The 19,916-nt window shown below is 36.1% G+C and overlaps 1 protein-coding gene across 1 annotated transcript; it reads right to left on the bottom strand.

Annotated features, from left to right (window-relative positions):
* Window positions 1–1,061: 1,061 nt before the first annotated feature.
* On the bottom strand, window positions 1,062–18,472 carry LOC129307146 (multisubstrate pseudouridine synthase 7). The gene is made up of 20 exons (XM_054948028.1): window positions 18,271–18,472; window positions 17,494–17,572; window positions 17,213–17,404; window positions 16,292–16,506; window positions 15,441–15,513; window positions 14,721–14,777; window positions 13,126–13,205; window positions 12,967–13,029; window positions 12,747–12,834; window positions 11,919–12,021; window positions 11,664–11,767; window positions 6,464–6,537; window positions 4,650–4,714; window positions 4,308–4,477; window positions 3,077–3,144; window positions 2,907–2,967; window positions 2,697–2,734; window positions 2,546–2,614; window positions 2,093–2,435; window positions 1,062–1,535 (listed from the first exon to the last, which is right to left on the bottom strand). The coding sequence occupies exons 1-20, from the start codon at window positions 18,357–18,359 to the stop codon at window positions 1,506–1,508; spliced, it is 2,061 nt and encodes a 686-aa protein (XP_054804003.1). The 5' UTR covers window positions 18,360–18,472; the 3' UTR covers window positions 1,062–1,505.
* Between the last annotated feature and the right edge of the window lie 1,444 nt (window positions 18,473–19,916).

Here is a 19,916-nt window from a genome sequence, read left to right as displayed (position 1 = left end):
GAACAAGTAGATTCAATTCAGCCTTCATAACAAGCCATATAATATATAATATATCCTCGTTTTCAATCAAGGTCACCAACGAACTCCAAACTCATCTTTTACAAAACCGTACCAAAATTAACGGTGCTTGCTGTCCCATCCGCTCAGGGCAGCACATCACAGCTGGCCTCTCCAGGTGATTGATTAATTAGTTGCGTGAATAGGAGTTGGTTTAAGTAGACGCGCGTGGGGGAGCAGAAGACGATTCTCTACAAAGGAGCGAAGGAAATATGGGAGTGTGAAAAGGGGCAGTAGAATGAATCCGATAGAGTAGAGAGGCCGATGGTGTAAATAACGGCATTTGGGATGGGCATGCACGGGGACACGTGAAAACGTGCAGAGGATGGGGCCGAATTATTTAAGGAAGGGAATCTTCAGATGGTACAATGGAATACGGTGGTATGATACAGCCTCATCGCTCACCCTTCGCCTTGGATTTGGACAGAAGGGATAAGCATATTCTGCGTCTGAATATCCCGACTAAGATATTTTCAAACCCATTCCCATTTTTGATGGAGTCCCTGCTATTTCCGACCGCACTTCTTACAACTCAACTCTCCAACAATAAGAATATTTCCTCCGCCTGCAACCATTTTACATTTTAGGCCGTGTTCATGATCTCACTAAGCTGCTCTTGCCCATACCACGCCATCATCTTATTCATACAGACACTACGTTGTGTAGCTGAATCTAGGGTTTGATGAATGTAGGGCGCAAATAATAATAGTAGCAGCAATAGTAAAATACAGCTGGACTCTGCTGGACAAGCTGCGGGGCATGATTGTCAATGGCACAACAAACTTCAAAGCTTGAAGCAGATTGCAATGAATTCGTGGAAAGAGATGTTTCATGAGCTACTAAGCTGCTCTTCTTACATGGGCTCAATTTATAGGTCAGACAGCTCCATTTATATTAAACTTTTAAACATGAATAAAATATTTTTTTTGAATGAATTAATAAAATATTTTCAAAGATTAACATATTGAGTTTATAAAAATGACACAATTTACAAAGTATTCACGAATTTATAAAGTATTCCTTTATTTTTATTTTTATTTTAATTCCTATCTCTTCACACTTATTTCTGAAATCACTTCCAGCTTCCAGTCATTAGTACAATTTTTATTCCGTCTCGGGACATTTGTTTATTATCCCACAAACCAAAAGGAGGAAAAAAAAAAGATAAAGGTGACCAAATAACTCTGTCTATCTCACGAATCTCTCCACCCGCGGCAGGTTCAAACCCTGCTTTCCTGTAGTTAAGTAATTGATGTATTTTGTTCTTCCCATTCCTTTTTCTTAACCAGCGCAACATAGGCCTAATTATAAGTGTGTACAGACATTTGAATAACTTAAATGGCGAGAATACGGACCCCGACGAGTATTTTGTTCTCACGTGGGACATCTTGTTCAATTTCTTCCAACAAGCTACACTTGCACCTTTTGACGCGTCATTGAACCTTACCTTACTGGTTTAATGTCTTGTGATATGCAACCTGAAGCAACAGAAAAAGATTCACATTAAAATTAACCGCATACCAAAGTAGCAAATTGGGAAATACAATTGGTTGCCATTACAAAGTTTGCTAATTCAACTCCCTTAAAGAGTGTAGGAATCTGTTGTTGAAAGACGTGTAGAGAGTTAAACGTGTAAAAGAGTGTAGCCTCTCTTTCTTTGCAATAGCCTCTTATTAAAATAATGGGTAAAGATGCATTTTTGCTCCCAAATATTTTCCTAAGAGCACTAGGTATCTTAAAATATTTATTGGAGCATTTTTGCCCCTAAAGTAATTAAATTGGAGCATCCTCTACCCTGTTGTTATTTATTTTAGGGACGAAAATGCTCTAACAAATACTTTAAAGTATTGGGTGTTCCTCAAAAAATATTTCAAAGACAAAAATGCACCTTTACTTTTAAAATAAATATTATCTTTGGAGAACATCTATGTTATTGAATAAATAGATGTAAAAGGATAAATGGGATTGCATCATAGGACCGAAAATTATATATATATATATATATATATATGACACATTCAAATAGAGTACTCACAGATGTTGAAGTCTTCAGCAGCTCTCTTATGGCCATAGTCGCATAACAAGAAGAAGGAAGAGTAAAGCTTAATTTGAGAGCAATTTGGGAATCCTGCGAATTAGAGGTGCATATGGATTCATCTTGCAATAACTCTACCTCATCACAAGGCGTCTCATCATTAGCAATCTCAAGCTTGGCACCAGCATCAGAACTTTCTGATTGTCTAATGCAATCAACATTTTCTTTTCCCCCACTGGGATCGTCCACTGGTTTGACATTGTCTACAAGCTGGGTCTTCCCCATCTTGTCCAAGTCTGTCTCTGCCAATGGCTTGCTACTATCAGTATATGTAAGTGATTCCCTGCAGAAGCAGACATTCATAGACACTATTCAAGAAGTGAACTAATCTGGAAAGACAGCGGCTACAAAGAAAAGAATGCATATTTGATACAGGAGGGTCAAACTATGTACCATTCAAAATTTATTGGTTTCTGAAAAACCCTCCTGTAACTTCCAGTCATGCTGGTTATTGAGAATTCCCTAACCCAAAGAAGAAATAAATAGAAGTGAGACGAGGCAATGGAACAAAAGATAATTACAGTCGAGATAATCTGTATCTTACTTAACATCATGGACAGACTCTGTTAAACTGATCGCATCCTGACCAGTATAAGTAAAAAGGCTATTAATATATATAAAAATAATAATAACAACTATTCATGAAGTACTTAAGACTAGGATGCTTCCAGAAAAAGAATGATCCACACATGAATCAGTCATACCAGTTGATCATACTTTGGATCCAGTACACGAGTAGGGAAGATGTAAATACCTTCTTTGCCAAATCATGATAAACTTGGGCAATATCATTTGCTGGATAAACTACCCGTGAACTGCAGAATCATCAATACAGAAATGTCAGGCTCAACTTAAAATAGAGAGCAAGAAACTCAAATTTGATTGAGAGGATCTGAGTTATATGGATCATTTGATCTAACCTACCCAGGCATCGGAAGGATGACATCATCAATACTATAGCACCCTGCCTCAAGGTCTTCAGTAGTCATAACCTGCCATAAAATGTCAATGCAACTGTCAACCTCCTGTGAGACACTATAAAAACAACTCTTTGAGTAAGCTTGCTCCTCAAATTACTCATCAACTACAAGGTACAGGGCTCATAAACCATTTAGGTCTAAAAAGTCAAGAAAATTTAGATCTGTAATCATGATGGGGACTTGGGTGGTAAGTATGGAGTGCCTAAGCCCCACACTGTGTAAAATGGAATGCTGTATGAGTTATTTAAGAGGGTTAGTTCTTCCTCCTTAACAGTTAGCTTTCAGGGAAGACTCCCATCTCACTTAAATACCCATGAATTGCATCAAAGTAAGTGGTTGATGGTTATGGAAAGGGCTACCTACAAAGGGTTCTAACCTAGAAAAGGTCTTCAACAGTAAGGGAGTTGTGCAAAGTTCTGCAGAGTGAAGCTATTGAGGCGTTGCCTCTCCAAGGGGAACCAATTGATGAAGATTTGGCTAATATAGAATGCCCAAATCTCTCATTGTTGAATGTTTTATAGGGCATTTGGAGTAGGGTTCCTTAAGCACCCATCAAGTTACTGCATTGAAATCCAACTATTTGTCTTATAGCTTCTAAAATTTTCTTTTCAAAGCACAAAGGAGCTTTGATAGCATGACAAAGTTAATTTCAGTCTTTATCGTAAGATTGTAAAGTAAAAGAAAATTGTTTTTGCTCTCTATCAATATATATATTAGCAATAATTGTGGGCGTTAGCTTAAAAGGAGCCCTCTCCTTGACAAACATGGCTCAGCATAATTCTTCATTCATCAACAATGTAGCAATAATTTGTTTGCCCATAAAGTATTGAACTTGTTATAGTTTCTAATGAATAGGAATGAGAAGCAAACTTGCCTATGTATGGCGACAGTTTGTGAGGCTGATACATTGATTGATGCACAGATGTGTGTATCACACACAGAAATGCAGAAATGGGTATATGAAGAGTATTTAAGAAGCCTCACTTTGTTTAAAACTTTTTGGACTGCTACTGTTATTATAAACAAAAATATATAGCATGTCTGAAATTATGCACTTGCATATCTGTGCATACATTTGCCCCACCAAAACTAAGGACATTATTGATTATTCTAAAGCAAATTGTGCAATATCAATACTTTCTAAAGGACCAAAATCAACAAAATAACTCACTTACCTTGACATGGCTATTGCTTTCTTCATGAACATCCATTTCTTCATCTTCATTAGAGGAATTCCCTCCACTATTACAGCTATCAGAACAGTCAAGACCGACAAACCCTGTGCCATTTCCAGCAGCATTATCTTTGCGATACACCAAGTCTCCTAATACAACTTGTTCAATACCTGCCAAACATTAAATCACAGAAATATCAAGATCTGAACCTCCCCCAAGCATTTCAACTTTATGAAAATGTTGAGTATGGAGAATATTATATGCACTATGCTGAAAAGCTGGGGTGGGGCGGGGGGGGGGGGGCACCAGCAGAAAGCCCAGTTGTCACATTTCCCAACTTACCATATTTTTGCACCCTCATACTTGCAGCATGATTCCACAAATAGCTTTGGTAACTATGTACATACCTGAAAATGCAGCAATATAGCTATCATAATCTAAATATTCGATAATCAACTTTTCTCCCATGATAAAAAACAAGCAATTTTAAAATAAACAATTTCTCATTACTTACACAGTTTGTACATGACATACAAAATATTAAGTTCTCATCTGCATTCATTAAAGTACATGTTTGTACATGACATACGGAAGAGAGCGTAGATGAATGGACTGACTAAATAACCCAATTTTGAAGCTTCAACATGCATTTTCTGTTTGTACTTTTCTACTTTCAGATTAAGTTCAGTTTGCATTCATGTTGACTTTTCTATTTCAGTAAAAAGAAGATTTCGATTGTAGAATCAATTACACTAATGTGCCTCCAAAATCAGTACCAAAATATTAATTTCCCAAAACTTTTTGCGTGCCAGGGGTGCTGAAAATCCACAGGATGAAAAAAAAAATAAAATACTGCACTTATCAATTATTTAGCAAGTAGGTTTGCACCACCCTGTGCCACAGAATTAAGTCAATCAAATTTAACAAGTTACCAACAAAACAGGGTGATTGAAAAGCAAATATAATCCGAGAACAAAGTTGAATATGGGAAATAAACTGGCACAAATTGAAGGATAAGCCTCTCATGGAAACCAATTCCAGAAAAGATATTTAAATACATGAAATTACTCACAGTGTGTAAGTCTAATGGATTAAGCTACAACTAATGATGAAAATGGAAGAAAATAATATGGATAACACAAAATGAAACATACAAGGAACTCTAGGATTCGAGAGACTTGAGAACTCTCCTCACAACAGCCAAATTCTTGCTTCCCTCTCACTGATCCCACTCCCCCTATATATTCTTTACCTATTGCCTAACCTTCACTCTCTTACACTTACATTTCACACCTCACAAGCTATGTGAGGTGTGGCATTAATAGTGGCATAGACAAACATTTTATTTTAACTGACAATAAGCCCTTCTAAAACCTTGAAGACATTACATTATGTTAGTACCCAAATTAAATCTGTTAAGAAATAACTAAGCAAGAATCTCACTCATCTATCTCCCAACAGCCACAATAGGAGAATCTCCAATTGAATGAAATAAATTCTGATTAATTCAAGATATCTTGCTTAGAAAGTAGCTAGGATACATATAGATGACTTACAACTGAATAAATCAAGGAAATGCCAAGAAAACCTCTAACAGTAAATAACTACTTGCACGTTAGAATCCATAACACCTTGAGGGTCCTATTTTCTCTCAACATGCTCCTAAACTAATTCAACCATTAACTGAAATAAATGATGAAAAATAACAAACAGGAAATTAATTCTTTTTCTGACGTGGCTTTCTAGAGTAAGTCAGCCACGGTCCCTTAACACTTCACATTATCATTGGGCCACTGATACATCTCAAAATTTTAATGCAAGATGTCTGCCAATTTTCAAATCAAGGGTGTTTAATTTGAAAAGAAGGGTGTTTAATTTGAAAAGGAAGAGAAGGAGTCAAACCATTACAAAGGCTAGTAGAATCTAACAATAAAAAAAAAGATTATTCAAGCAAGAAAACATTGACACAGAAGCATACCACTGTTCGGTATCCAAAAAATGAGACGTTGACTTATATGACACCAGATGGCACAAATTAATGGACAACAGAAATTCTTTGGTGCACTTATACAAACACTCCAACATATCTGTTTATAAATAACAGAGTGTAATTTAAAATTTACTACTTCAAACATATCTGTATATAAATGGCTCACATCATTCTCAATGTCCGTGGTATAGCTTTCAAAGCCTGCAAGTAGTTTCCAGGAGCCTTCTTCAAACTTTGCAGCTGCAACAGATTCAGTGAAAAGCACATGATGATTGTGTTATACTTTTGTAATACTAGGACAGAATAGAATAGATGTAGAAAGAGAATAGGAGGAGAGAAGAAGAGATAAGGTTTAGAGAAGATGAGAGACAAGAGGGTGAAGAGAAAGAGAGAAAAGAGAGGCGAGAACTTTCTGAATAATACCAAGTCTATTGATCAACAACTTAACACAATAAAACACAAAAGTATTTATATAGCCGCTGAATATACCCAACGGCTAGTAACCAACCAATGGTTATACCTAATTAATAAAATGCCAAAATTACAAAAACATAACAATACCCCCCTCAAAAAGATCCTTGCCCTCAAGGATCATTAATAAGAAATTGAGGAAATTTCTGCTGTAATTGATGTAGAGCCATCCAAGACGCTTCCTCATCAGGTAGTTGCTTCCATTTGATTAGAACTTCAATGATAATACGTCCCCTCTTCCTACCAACTCTCTTTTGTAGAATGGTTTCAGGTTCCAAAGTTGGAGGTAATTCTGGCCAATCAAGAAACGGATGCCTTTGCTTAACTTTAGGATCAGGACATAGCTTTAATAAAGAAACATGGAAAGTTGGATGTATTCTAGATTCAGCGGGTAGTTCCAACTTGTAGGCAATAGCACCTATTCGTTCAATGACCTTGTAAGGACCCAAATACTTAGGAGCCAGCTTTTGGGTACTCCTTGCTGCTGTAGAAATTATGGCTCAACTTAAGGAAAACCCATTGACCAACAGCAAATTCTCGGTCTGTCCTATGGGAATCAGCTTTCTGCTTCATCAAATTGGCTGCCCGATGAAGGTGATGCTTCAAAACAGCCAACACAGCTTCTCTAGCCGAAAAAGTCCCGTCTAAAACATCTAAAACAGAACCATTAGGCAAATAAGGACAATGAATAGGAGCTTTCTGACCATACACAAGTTCGTGTGGGGTCGCTTTAGTAGCTGTATGAAATGTGGTGTTATACCACCATTCAGCTTGTGATAACCACTTGCTCTAATCCTTGGGTTGCTCCCAACACATGCATTTAAGATAGGTTTCTAAGCACCTATTTAGGACCTTGGATTGCCCATCCGTTTGAGGGTGATATGCGGTTGAAAGTTGCTATTTAATCCCCAAAACCTGCAAAAATTCCTTCCAAAACCCACTCACAAATATAGGGTCACAATCGCTTATAATTTCAACAGGTGCACCATGTAGTTTATACACATTATCCATAAAAAGTTGTGCTAGAGAAGAAGCTAAATAAGGGTGAGTAAGAGGAATGAAGTGAGCATACTTACTCATTCTATCAATTAGTATCCATATTGTGTCCTTACCACGTGATTTAGGAAGTCCTTCAATAAAATCCATCGTAATACTCTCCCAAACTCGACTAGGAATTGGAAGAGGTTGCAACAGCCCGAGAGGTGCAATAACTTCATACTTACAACGAGCACACGTGTCGCAGTGTTTAATGAATTCTGTCACATCATTGATCAGCTTTTTCCACCAAAATAGTGCCTTTATTCTGTGGTAAGTGGCCTGAATTCCAGAATGCCCTCCTTGAGGACTAGAATGCAACCACTCTAAAATTTGTTGTCTCAAACTAAAATCATTTCCAATCACCAGCTTTCCCTTCCTTCTTAACAATTCTCCATCCCAAGAAAAATGGCTCCAAAACCCATTGTTTGCTTGAACCCTTTCCTGGATTTCTGTAATTACAGCATCATTCTGAAAGGATGTTTTTAGCTTCTGTCCAAGCAAGTATTTTAAGCTTTTTTGGTCTGATCGAATAATAAATTTCTGTCTCTCTAAATATTGGTGCCAATGAAGCAAAGCCAACACTGCTGCCATCAATTCTTTTTCATAAATTGATAGCCCTTGATGTCTCTCTGCCAATCCTTTGCTGAAATAAGCAATAGGTTGTCCCTCTTGCATTAAAATTGCTCCAATTCCAACTCCACAAGCATCTGCCTCAACTACAAATTGCTTTGAAAAATCTGGAAGTGTTAGTACAGGTGCATAAATCAATGCCTTTTTAGATTATTAAATGCATCCGGGGCTGTTTGTGACCATACAAAACCATTCTTCTTAAGAAGAAGAGTTAAAGGTTTAGTTAAAATCCCATATCCCTTAATGAAATGCCTATAATAACCTGCCAGCCCCAAAAATGCTCTTAGTTGTTTCATATTTTGGGGTTTAGGCCAATCAACCACCGCTTGTATCTTCCTAGGATCAATTCTAACCTTACCATTACCAATTAAATGCCCCAAGTATTCCACCTCCGTGGCAGCAAAGGAGCATTTACTCTTTTTGACACAATAATGGTTTTTTCTTAGAATAGAGAAGACTTGCTTTAAGTGCTGCACATGGTCAACAAGATTAACACTATAAACCAACATATCATTAGAAAACACAAGAACAAACCTCCGCAAAAATGGTCGGAAGATGCTATTCATGGCCCCTTGAAATGTTGCTAGGGCATTTGTTAAGCCAAAAGGCACAACCAACCACTCGTAGTGTCCACTATGAGTCTTAAAGGCAGTTTTGTGCACATCTTCCGGTACCATCCTAATTTGATGATATCCTGCACGCAAATCCAACTTTGTAAACCATTTTGCTGTGGTTAATTCATCGAACAAATCTTCCACTAGTGGAATGGGATATTGGTTCTTAATTGTCCTCTTGTTCAAATCTCTATAATCAATGCACATCCTCCAAGTGCCATCTTTCTTTTTAACTAAAACAATAGGAGATGAGAATGGAGAGGAACTTTCTTGTATGGCCCCGGACTGTAAGAGATCGCCAATTAATTTTTCAATAACATCCTTTTGTGAGGCTGAATATTTGTAAGGCTTAAGGTTTATTGGGTTGGTACCCTTCTGAAGAATAATGGGATGATTATGACCATCCCTAAATGGTGGTAACCCTTCCAGTTCCTCAAAAAAGTCAGAGAATTCTTCCAAAGTGGCTGTAATCACTGCAGGAACTTCTCCCAGTGTGAAAAGGGAGAAATTTTGCAGGGTGCATCATTGGTTTATAATGAGTTGTAGTAAGTAGGCTTGAATTTCCTGGGAAACTTTTACTCCCAAATTTTTCGGCTGCACCATTTTAAGCTGATTTGGAATGTTGGCTTGAAGTTGGCACAATTTTCCCTCATACCAGAAAATCATGGTGAGAGTTTCATAGTTCTAAAAAGCATTTTTAAGGCTTTTCAACCAGTGCAGCCCTAAAATCATGTCATAGGAATGCAGCTCTAAAATTCTAAAGTCAAAGATAAATTCCAAGCCTTGCATTCGCCATCTAAAGCCCTTCCACATCCCTTGCACCTTTAATTTCTGGCCACCAACAATCTCAACCCATGATTCATAAGCTTGATCTGGCTGCCACCTCATTTTTATTGCAAAGCCTAGATCTAAAAAATTGTGTGTACTTCCACTATCAATGAGAATTTGGAATTGTTTCTTGCCACAGCACCCCACCACTCTCATTGAGGAAGCACTATCAATCCCTTCAATAGCGTATAAGGAGACCTGAGGTGTTCCTTCCTCCATATTGTCGTCTTTTTCTGGTTCTTCCATACAAACCTAACCTTCAATATCCTCTGAAACTTCAATAAACTGAAGTTGTAATTTTTGTCTTTGGGGACATTTATGATCCCTTGAGAATTTTCCATGGTAGTAAAAGCAGAGGTTTTTACTTCAATATTCAGCTTCTTCCTCTGCAGAAAGTGTCTTAGAATTATTGCCAGCATTCTTAGTGGACAAAGAAGGGGGTTTTGAGGCTAAAGAAGTCATTTTCCCCTTGCTTTGGGTCCCATCGTTTAACAAAGCGTTTTTATAAGAACCCCACGTATGCTGAACATTTTGGGATACAAATTCGAAGAGCTGGCCACGTGCGAAGAATTCTTGCCACTCGTCTTCTTCTCGTTCTGGCGCTGTAACGTGATTTCTTGCATCCGAGCTAAGGATCGAGCGTCTTGAAGTGTGTGTGGCTTGAAGAGTTTGACTGGGCCAGCATATTCTTCTACCAATCCTTCCACATAAGCTTGAACCATATAATCTTGTGGAAGATTCATCTTACAGGCTATGGTGTCGAAGATATCGTTGTAGTCCGACGGAGACCGCTGTTGCCGAAGACGCATCAAGTCGGCCATGGGTGTCTCATGCATAGGACCGAACCGCTCTTGCAAGGACTGGACATATTGTTCCCAGGTAGGTTCGATGCCATCCCATAATTTCTTGACCGCTACACGCCACGACCAAGCCTTCTCGTCCAAATGAATACTCGCCATACGAATCTTGTCATCCTCTGGTGTACTGTCAAGATCAAAGAATTCCTTACAACGCATAAGCCAACCCACCACGTCAGAACGAGGAATTTCGAAAACTCCATCTTCATAAATTGAGTCGGCCGCCTATAGTCTTCCCTGTAGCGTGGTCCGTCGTCTCTATTTTGACGCTCATCGTGTCTGTGGTCACATCGCCCCCTGCTGTCATGGTTGGTCGAACCTTCTTCCCTATCACGCATGAGTAGTTGGAGTTGATTGGAGATCCCCTCTACCATTTCTGACAAGGTATCTACCCTTCCGAATCTTTCTTCCAGTCTTGCAACTCGCTCATCCATTTCTTGCTGTTTCTGGGTGCGAGTTTTCACCATATACCATCAACCATGCAATACGGAAATGCCAAGGACTGCCTGGCTCTGGATACCACTGTTATACTTTTGTAATACTAGGACAGAATAGAATAGATGTAGAAAGAGAATAGGAGGAGAGAAGAAGAGATGAGGCTTAGAGAATGTGAGAGACGAGAGGGTGAAGAGAAAGAGAAAAAAGAGAGGCGAGAACTTTCTGAATAATACTAAGTCTATTGATCAACAACACAACACAATAAAACACAAAAGTATTTATATAGCTGCTGAATATACCCAATGGCTAGTAACCAACCAACAGTTATACCTAATTAATAAAATGTCAAAATTACAAAAACATAACAGATTGTAATTTGCAACATGGCATAAAAAAATTTAGTATAAAATGAAATTTAAGTAATCACACTTAGTTACTACTGCTCCAGCAGAAAGAAACTCATGCAGGAGGAATTTTCACTAAAACTCACCACAGCCCTTTCAGCAACCATATGTCGAGGTAATTGCTTCAGTGTCCCTTCAACATCATTACTGTTCTTATAATACTCACGTGCCTTGGTTATTGCATTTCTTTGTATTCAAACAACAGTATTATGAAAAAACAAAGAAAATAAGTATGCTGAAGTCGTTTATCAGCACATAACAAACTAACTAAAGAAGATACTGTCCATCATAATTTTTTTTTTGGGGGTGGGGATAACTTTGATTCAATCAAAAAAGGATATCTCCTTCTCGTGGATCAAGAATCATGTCTACAGCAACCTTCCATTCCCCTCTAAGTAATGAAGCCCCAATACGGTGAGTTGGAACAGAACCACTACCAAAACGCTGATCAGATTCAATTGTATACATATGAGTTTCTTGATAAAGCAAAAAATGAATAGTTTCTTGGTAAACAGATCTTATTGGTGAATGAAAGTAAACAAGCAGTTTACCTGCACTACATACACAGGTTCAAGTAGGAAGAAAAAAGAGTGGTAAAAGGAAGAATTTCAATAAATAATACTAACTAAACTTTAATCAATCATTTGGCCAAAACTGTAATACACTAACCATTGTGACCATGAGCAATTTTTTTCTGAATAATAATTTAGAGAATTTAACCTCATGCTACAGCACTCGCATGTAATCATAAAAAATCAAAAGTCATAAACAATTAGGCTAATGTGCACTTTTAGTCCTCTAACTTTATACAAGGTTTCATTTGGTCTTTTAATTTTATAAAATATCTTTTCATTCCTTTAACCCTAACACTGTTAGTTTTATCAACAAAAAATTTTTACATTGAAATTATAAATATGAACAAAACATTCTTAAATGTTTACATAATAAGTTTATTTTTCTAAAATAACAATGATTGATTGACACAGAATAATCATTTGAAGCTAACGATGATAGGATTGAGAGACTGAGAATATACTTTATAAAATTAAAAGACTAAACTAAAATTTTATATAAAGTTAGAGGATCAAAGATAAAGTTTAGCCTAAACAAATAAAAAAAACTAATCCAGGAATAGGAAGCAAGAAAAAAGAGGGTGGCTGAAGAAGTACTTGTAAACCAAAATAGTTGATGAAGCCGTGTTTTCCTAAAGCATCTGCAGATGCTTTTATGCTATCTTCAGAATCTGCAACAATTCCTCTAAGAACAAGTCAGAGGAATGGTGCAAATATAGCAGTTGTTCAGTTACCTTAGTCATTATATAATACTAACCACGAAAGACAATAATAAACACAGTAAAACATGGATTTCAAACACAGAAAACAGCCTCACCGCAAAGTGATTGTGAATCGGTTCCCAAATAGCTGGCCAAGAAGAAGTCCTTCTTTAACATAACTGGACAACAATTCATTTATAATATACTAATGAATTGAAGACCAACCGAATAGGAACACCAAATTACACACAAAAAAAAAAAAAAATTCATCTTACCAGAAATCACCAACTTTGATACCAATCAACCTCTCATTAAGGGAAGCTAGCCTACTTGCCTGCTGCTTAAAAACAGTGACCTAGAAACAAAACAATAATCGAACCAATAGAGAATCCAACTATAAATGACCAATAAGGCCACATTTGGTTCATTGGAAATGGGCTTCAGGAAATGCAAAATGTATTTCCTATTGTTTGGTTGGTTTCCTATTATTTTTGATTCTTGGAACCCAAATTTTCCATATAAACCTGGAAATTCATTTCCTTACCTTGAGCCATGGAAAATCTTATTTTCCTTAGAAAATATTTCCACTCCCCACCTTGTCCTTGTGAAGAACCAGGAAAAACTCTATCGAGCTTCACCTTCACCTGCCATCATCAAACTGCCATCTCAGCTGACCTCCACACTTTGCCATGCATCCACTAGTTTTGGTGATATTCAATGTTCTTCTTTAACAAAGAAGATGATCCGATGTGAAATTGTGCACAAGATGCCAAATGGTGTTCACACCTTCTCCCTCATCCTAAATCAAACTCAAAGCTTCTTCCTCATCCTCCGTCATCTCCCTCCCTCTATCATAGATTTGGAGAAGGTAACTACTTCTCACCTTCACAGATGTTCCAAGATCTAGTTGTGACAGAGGGTCTGGAATTTGTTATTTATTTTTTGACCCTAATGAAGAAAGGAGATGGGTTGCTTCAGCATTTGCAACTTTATGTTGATAGATTTTTATATATGGCTCAAAGGAAACAAGAACAGTGAGGAAGGCTTTTGAATTCGAAGATTTGGGTTTCACATGAGCATGGAAGGTGTTCGAATTTGAATATTTTTCTACAAATGGCTTCAGGAATTTGTTAACTATTCTTTTCCTGGAGTTTGGTAATTTGTTTATTATTATTTGATTTTTCTAGAAATTTAGTTCTGCATCTTTTTGGGCGTCACACCTATTGAGGGGAAAATAATAGAAAATCATTCAAGATGGTTTGGACATGTACAAAGAAAACCATGTGAGGCACCAATAAGAAAAGTGGAACAGATAATTTTAAACCCTGATAAAAGGGGCAGAGGGAGGCTAGAAAAAACTCTTATGAAAGTTGTTGATTGAGACCTCTCAGATAGCAACATTCCTAAAAACTTGGTAAATGATGGGGTATAATGATGTCGTACCACCCATGTAGCAGACCCCACCTAATGGGATAAGGCTTGTTATTGTTGCTATTAGTTTTGCATCTTTTTGTATGATTCCATGTTGCGCAACATTGATTATGAACAATCAGCGAGGTTGGGAAGAACTAGGATAACTGGTGTGAAAGATATAGGGATAATACTGCCCTTTCACATTTTAAAATCAATTTGATACATAAAATAATTTCATGATTCCATTTATTTCTTCCAACATGCCAAACATATTTTTATTTCCATTTTCACTTCCATCAAAATGCTTCCAATGAACCAAATGAGGCCTAAGCTTTCTTTTAGAATTTCCTTAATATCACATGCATTACTGTCTAGACTAGCAGAAGATATGAGCGTGTAGATAAAATAAGAAATCATTCTCTAATAAAAAATAGGCAAGAATCTGAATATAAATTACCCTTTGTGTCGAAACAGAGCGTTTGTCCTTTGTACCGGCAAACCCAAATGATTTTGGCTGTCAGCAAAAATATCAATAAGCTAAGGTGAAAACCATTCGACTAGCTTTTCAAGAAAACATATGAATTTGACCTAATTGCTAGTTTTTATTCATGTATTTTTAGTAGATACGGGAGCACTCAAGACATTAAAAATATTCTTAATAATCAGCATCAATTGATACAAGTTACAGTGAAGACCCAAAGAAAGCAAAAGAGAAAATTGAAAGTGCACATCAAATTCATACACTTGAATAACGAAAGACTACAGAAGTTATCTACCAAGTTTAAAAATTGGGGAAAATGCAGGATCAATTACAAACATGTTCCATGTGTCATTTCTGAATGGAAAAAAAATCACAGCAACGCAATAAATTATCACCAAACAAATAAAAAAAAAGAAAATATCAATCAAGGACCACTAGAGAAAATTTATATCAGTCAAAAATTATTTTTTAAAATTTGAATAGATACCTGTCGATTGGATTAGTCTTTTATCAACAAGTATCCATTCAAATTTTAACAACTTATTCTAAATTAACAACAATCAATTCGGGCTTTTTTCCATTCGAATTTTGACAACTAGTCCTTAATTGATATAAATTTCCTCCAGCAGTCCTTCATCATTATTTTCCCTAAAAAAAACAGCCCAAGGACTATGTCACAGTAAAAGTAACACTCACCTGTACGCCAAGCATCTTTCCAATCACCCCCAGAGCTTCCTGTGTATCTTTATTCTCCTTATAAAGATGAAACCTAGTGATCATATTGATGAAAACATTCAGCTTGCAGGCATGAACAACTTAAAACAGCTGAAATTAAGAGAGAAGGGGAAAAGGATTATGACCAAAGATCAGAAGCAATCACAAACGATTATCAGTTTCATGATAGCATAAATGAATTTGTCAAATACTCTCTATAATCTCCAATGCTTGCTGGCCTAGCTGGAGTCTTCTGCACAATACCATGTAGGCACCCACCGAAAGGATCCTGTCTAAACTCAACTATTTGTACCATCTTATATTGAATAAATGAATTCGCTTCCTGCTTAACCAGACTGTACTAGATTGAAGCCCCACCACACCCACAGTGCTCAAGGATGATTTGCGTAATTACATCAATAGGTGCTGGAATTTAAAACATTAAAAATGAGTGGTATGGTCAATACGTAACCATTAGAAAGGTTAGCCCATGTTATGGTTCAGATAATTATAAGTTAACATCCTTGGCTCCTTGCACCTATCAGCCTCCTTTCTGACCTCTACACACTCTCCAATTTCAATTTTACAAGCCACATCAACAGACAACCTAGAGGCGAGGATAGAAATACATGAATCTCATCCAAGTATCCTGCTTAGCCTAGCTGATATTAATATATCCATATACCTGGGTCCTTCTAAGAGAAAGTGATATTGTGAATCCATTTAAGGATGAAAATTAAATCCCTAGTACAATTTAAATAGATGTAAAAAAATAATCAAATGAAAGACAGTAAGCACTGATTAATTCTTAGAAAAGTAGATGGACAACTTACCTGAGGAATTTGCCAGTATTCTCTGGCCAATTTTCTGAACCTCTGCTGTCAAAAGGCTTGTAATCTCTTTCTTTGCGTTTCTTGGAGTTTCTGCCTTTGTTCTTAGGTCCATCTGAATCCAGTCTCACACGAATGCATTTTGATGAAGCATCTGGTCCATCAATAGTGTCAGTGACAAGAAACTTGAAGTTCTCTTTAAAGAAATTATGCATTGCCTGAAAATTTTGAGAAGTACAAATTAATGATGTCCTTGCTTGGTAAGAAACTGCAGACTGAACTCAAATTAATCTAAAGTTATAATCACAGCATAAATTAAACAAATGAGGCAGGAACAAAAAGATTCAGTTATGTAACCATTTTTTTCAGTCCCAGAAAACAAAAATTATTGAATTAAATTTTAGGACCTGCCTTTGACCCAAAGCAGTATCTATTATTAGCATCTTGTCAATGTTTCTAATGGAGACTTGGTAGTATAGCATAACAACTCCCAAATTGAATAGTATGGGATGCTCAATATAGTATTTAAGTGGATTGGTTCTCCCACCTCAACAGCTAGCGTTTAAGGTAAGACTCCCTATTCTACTTAGGTACCCATGTAGAGAAGGCTACCCATGAAGGATTCTAACCAACAATATGCCAAGTTAAGTGCTATGGAGTGCAATCGTTAGGACATTGACTTTCCAAGAGTGGTCAATTGATAGAGACTTGGTAGTATGGGATACCAAGTCTCACATTGAATAGTATGGGATTCTTAATGAGTTATTTAAGTGGGTTAGTTCTCCCATTTCAACTGCCAGCTTTTAAGGTAGTGTTCCCCACCCAACTTAGATACCCATCAGTTTCCCACATGTAACATAGGGTGTAAATGCCCCCTTAGTGCCCTAAAACAAATGGAAGTAATGTGACAAAACTTAAACCTACCGTTCTATGAGCTTTATCAGAATCTGGGGATAGAACGATGGGAGAAACACTAATTCCGCCACTGGAACTTAATTGATTCAAAAACTCTTCCAAACGCTGTCCATCGGCATCACTAGCAAGAGATTTAAATGACTCAATTAGAGACGCATAACTTGTTGTGTCAGATATCTGCTCTTGTTTTCCTTCAACACTCTGAAAAGGGTACAAGGAGTCAAAATTAAAGATACGAAACTTAAATTTATAAATTATCCGAAATAATTAGGTCTTCAAAACCTAAATACCTCCTCAGGGACGTCAAGTGAGGACAATTGAACAACATTTCCATCTCTGTCAACTTCATTTACAATAAAATCAGAATACCTAAATCAAATTTCAACAAAAACACAATTAATACAGTATAAACAAGACACTGTGAAGTAACTACGACAAAAACAATAATAATACCTTGACTCACAACACAGAATTGTCATGTGACTAAGCGTTAATTGTGCATAATGATTAATTGGGTATGTTGGCCAAAAAAAATTGGGGAAAGAAATGGGAAAAAATAAAATAAAGAAAATGCATACAAACTAACTTTGAGGAACATATAGATCACTTTGGAAGATAAAATAATTCAATCAAGATAAATATAAAACCATCTCATGTTTTTTTTTTTTTCATTAGAACTTAGATTAGATGGTTTGTCTCATTATATACGTTCCCTCAGATCCATACAGCCAGTATCAAAGACTCTAGTATCAATTTTTTTAGGTGTTGCCTCAACATGTCTATTGTAAACAGGTTATGATTTCAATGTTTACAGCAACTAAAAGATATCTCAACTTCAAGTACAGTTGTTTTTCTTTCACCCAGATATACGAAGAGGCCCACGTGATTTGAGCTGTTCATGTAGAGCAGGACGAAGCGCTAACAAAAGTTGTAAAGACAAATAAGAACTTTAAGCATGCACTTCGTGGGAACTATTATATCCGAAATCATGTTGTTCTGGGCATGATCTAAATAGCCAAACAGAGCGTGGACAGCGAGGAGGGCAGAAAAACGAATAAATTGAAGACCTTTGCTTTAAAATTCCACGAAAACCAGGAAGGTCGGAAATGTAGCAGGAGATGCCAACATCGAACTCGTCCAGCGCTTTCACGGCCATCACGGTTTCCTGAAATTTAGTGACCGTTGTCTCGGTGACACGGGTGATGGTCCCAAATAACTAGGGTTTATGGGTCAACAAGATAGACGTTAGGCCCCTTACCGCCATATGCCGCCGGATTTGGCTTGCCACGACTTCCCTCCCTAAAACTCGCCGTTTTGTACTTTTAAAAAAATGGGTTTTTTTCCTTTTTAAATTTTTCCAAACGTCCGACTGAGTTTTTTTAAAATAAACGATCAAAAATAAAAAATTATTTGAAATTTTGATTTTTAGCCCTAAAACATGAAGGTGATACTGATAGGGTTAGGCATAATAAAAAAAGTTAATCCCTCATAATAAGATAAATCAAAGTTTAAATTTATGTTGGGAAAAATGCCCACACTTAATACTCAATTATATTTCAAATATAATTATTTTTTATGGGAGGATACTAATTTTTTTTTAAATAATTAAAAAACATGGAGGTGATAATTACACGGTATGAGATGTTAAAGTTTAAATGTATGAATAGGTTAAGATAATATTTCAAAAACATGCAAAAAAAATAGTTATAGAATTAAGAATTTAATATAACAAGAGATAAATTAGTCATCATAATTCATGTGTTTTTTAAAAAAATTATTATTTTTATCATAATTTATATTAATTAATTTTAATATTTCTATAAATTATTTATTTAACTATTATCAATTTATCACATCTAACGATTGAAATTTTAAAAATCTAAAAAGAATAGATAATTAGACTATGAAGAAATGCAAATGAATATACACGACACAGTTTTGATATTGATTAATAAAATTAAGTATTTTAGAATATTTAACAAAACATTCTTGGCATTAAAAATCAAATTAACACGTATGTCTTGAAAACAAAGTCACAGTAATTTTAGACTTTAAATTAAAAAATAAAATTATTCACAAGAACGATTTTTTGCCAACACAGTAATAACAATAGTTTTAGCAATGGTTAGAAAAAGGAAAGATCATTTTGTTGGTACGTATAGTTTCTTTCAATTTTTAATTCGGTACGTATAATTTTTTTCTTTTTTATTTTCCCTTTTAAGTTTCCTATATTAGCCACGATAACCCTTTAATATTTTGAAATACCCTTAGGGATTTATGAAGCACCGGGCGGCATTAATTTTGAAATTTTGAGGGAGAACACATGCAAGTTCAAAGGTTACTTGATGCGATTAGGAATCCTCATTAAACATAAGGCTTCAACTCAGTCTTCATTCCACAAAAAATTTAGAGGGCTTGCAGTTATGTTCACAAGAAAGATCATTTTGGCGTGCGACAAAGCGATTTGGCATTTTCTTCATGCAATAGGTCAATTTTGTTTGCTCGATAATTTTGGGTGCTTTTTAGTATTGATAAAATAGTAAGTAAGAGGTGAAGAGAATTTGTGTAACATCCAAACAAATTTAATTCCCTATTAAACTAATCTAATAAAGGAAAATTGAGTAAATTTAAGTGAAATTGAATAAAGGATAGTTAAAGAGGGCTAATAGATCTATTTAACTTTTACTACAGCCGTTCAAAGTAAAATTAATTA

Source organism: Prosopis cineraria, unplaced genomic scaffold (assembly GCF_029017545.1).
Source record: "Prosopis cineraria cultivar Desert tree isolate PC_DT_omini unplaced genomic scaffold, ASM2901754v1 PC3, whole genome shotgun sequence".
Classification (NCBI taxonomy): Eukaryota; Viridiplantae; Streptophyta; class Magnoliopsida; order Fabales; family Fabaceae; genus Prosopis; species Prosopis cineraria.
Note: the sequence above shows the minus strand (reverse complement) of the source record. Positions and strands in the feature narration are given on the sequence as shown.

Coding starts and splice junctions, on each gene's coding strand:
- LOC129307146 (XM_054948028.1), bottom strand. CDS start 18,359: ATGGCCGTGAAAGCGCTGGACGAGTTCGATGTTGGCATCTCCTGCTAC. Junction 17,405..17,493: donor CACTTGACGTCCCTGAGGAG/GTATTTAGGTTT, acceptor TACCCTTTTCAG/AGTGTTGAAGGAAAACAAGA. Junction 13,206..14,720: donor GCTCTGTTTCGACACAAAGG/GTAATTTATATT, acceptor TTTTGTTTCTAG/GTCACTGTTTTTAAGCAGCA.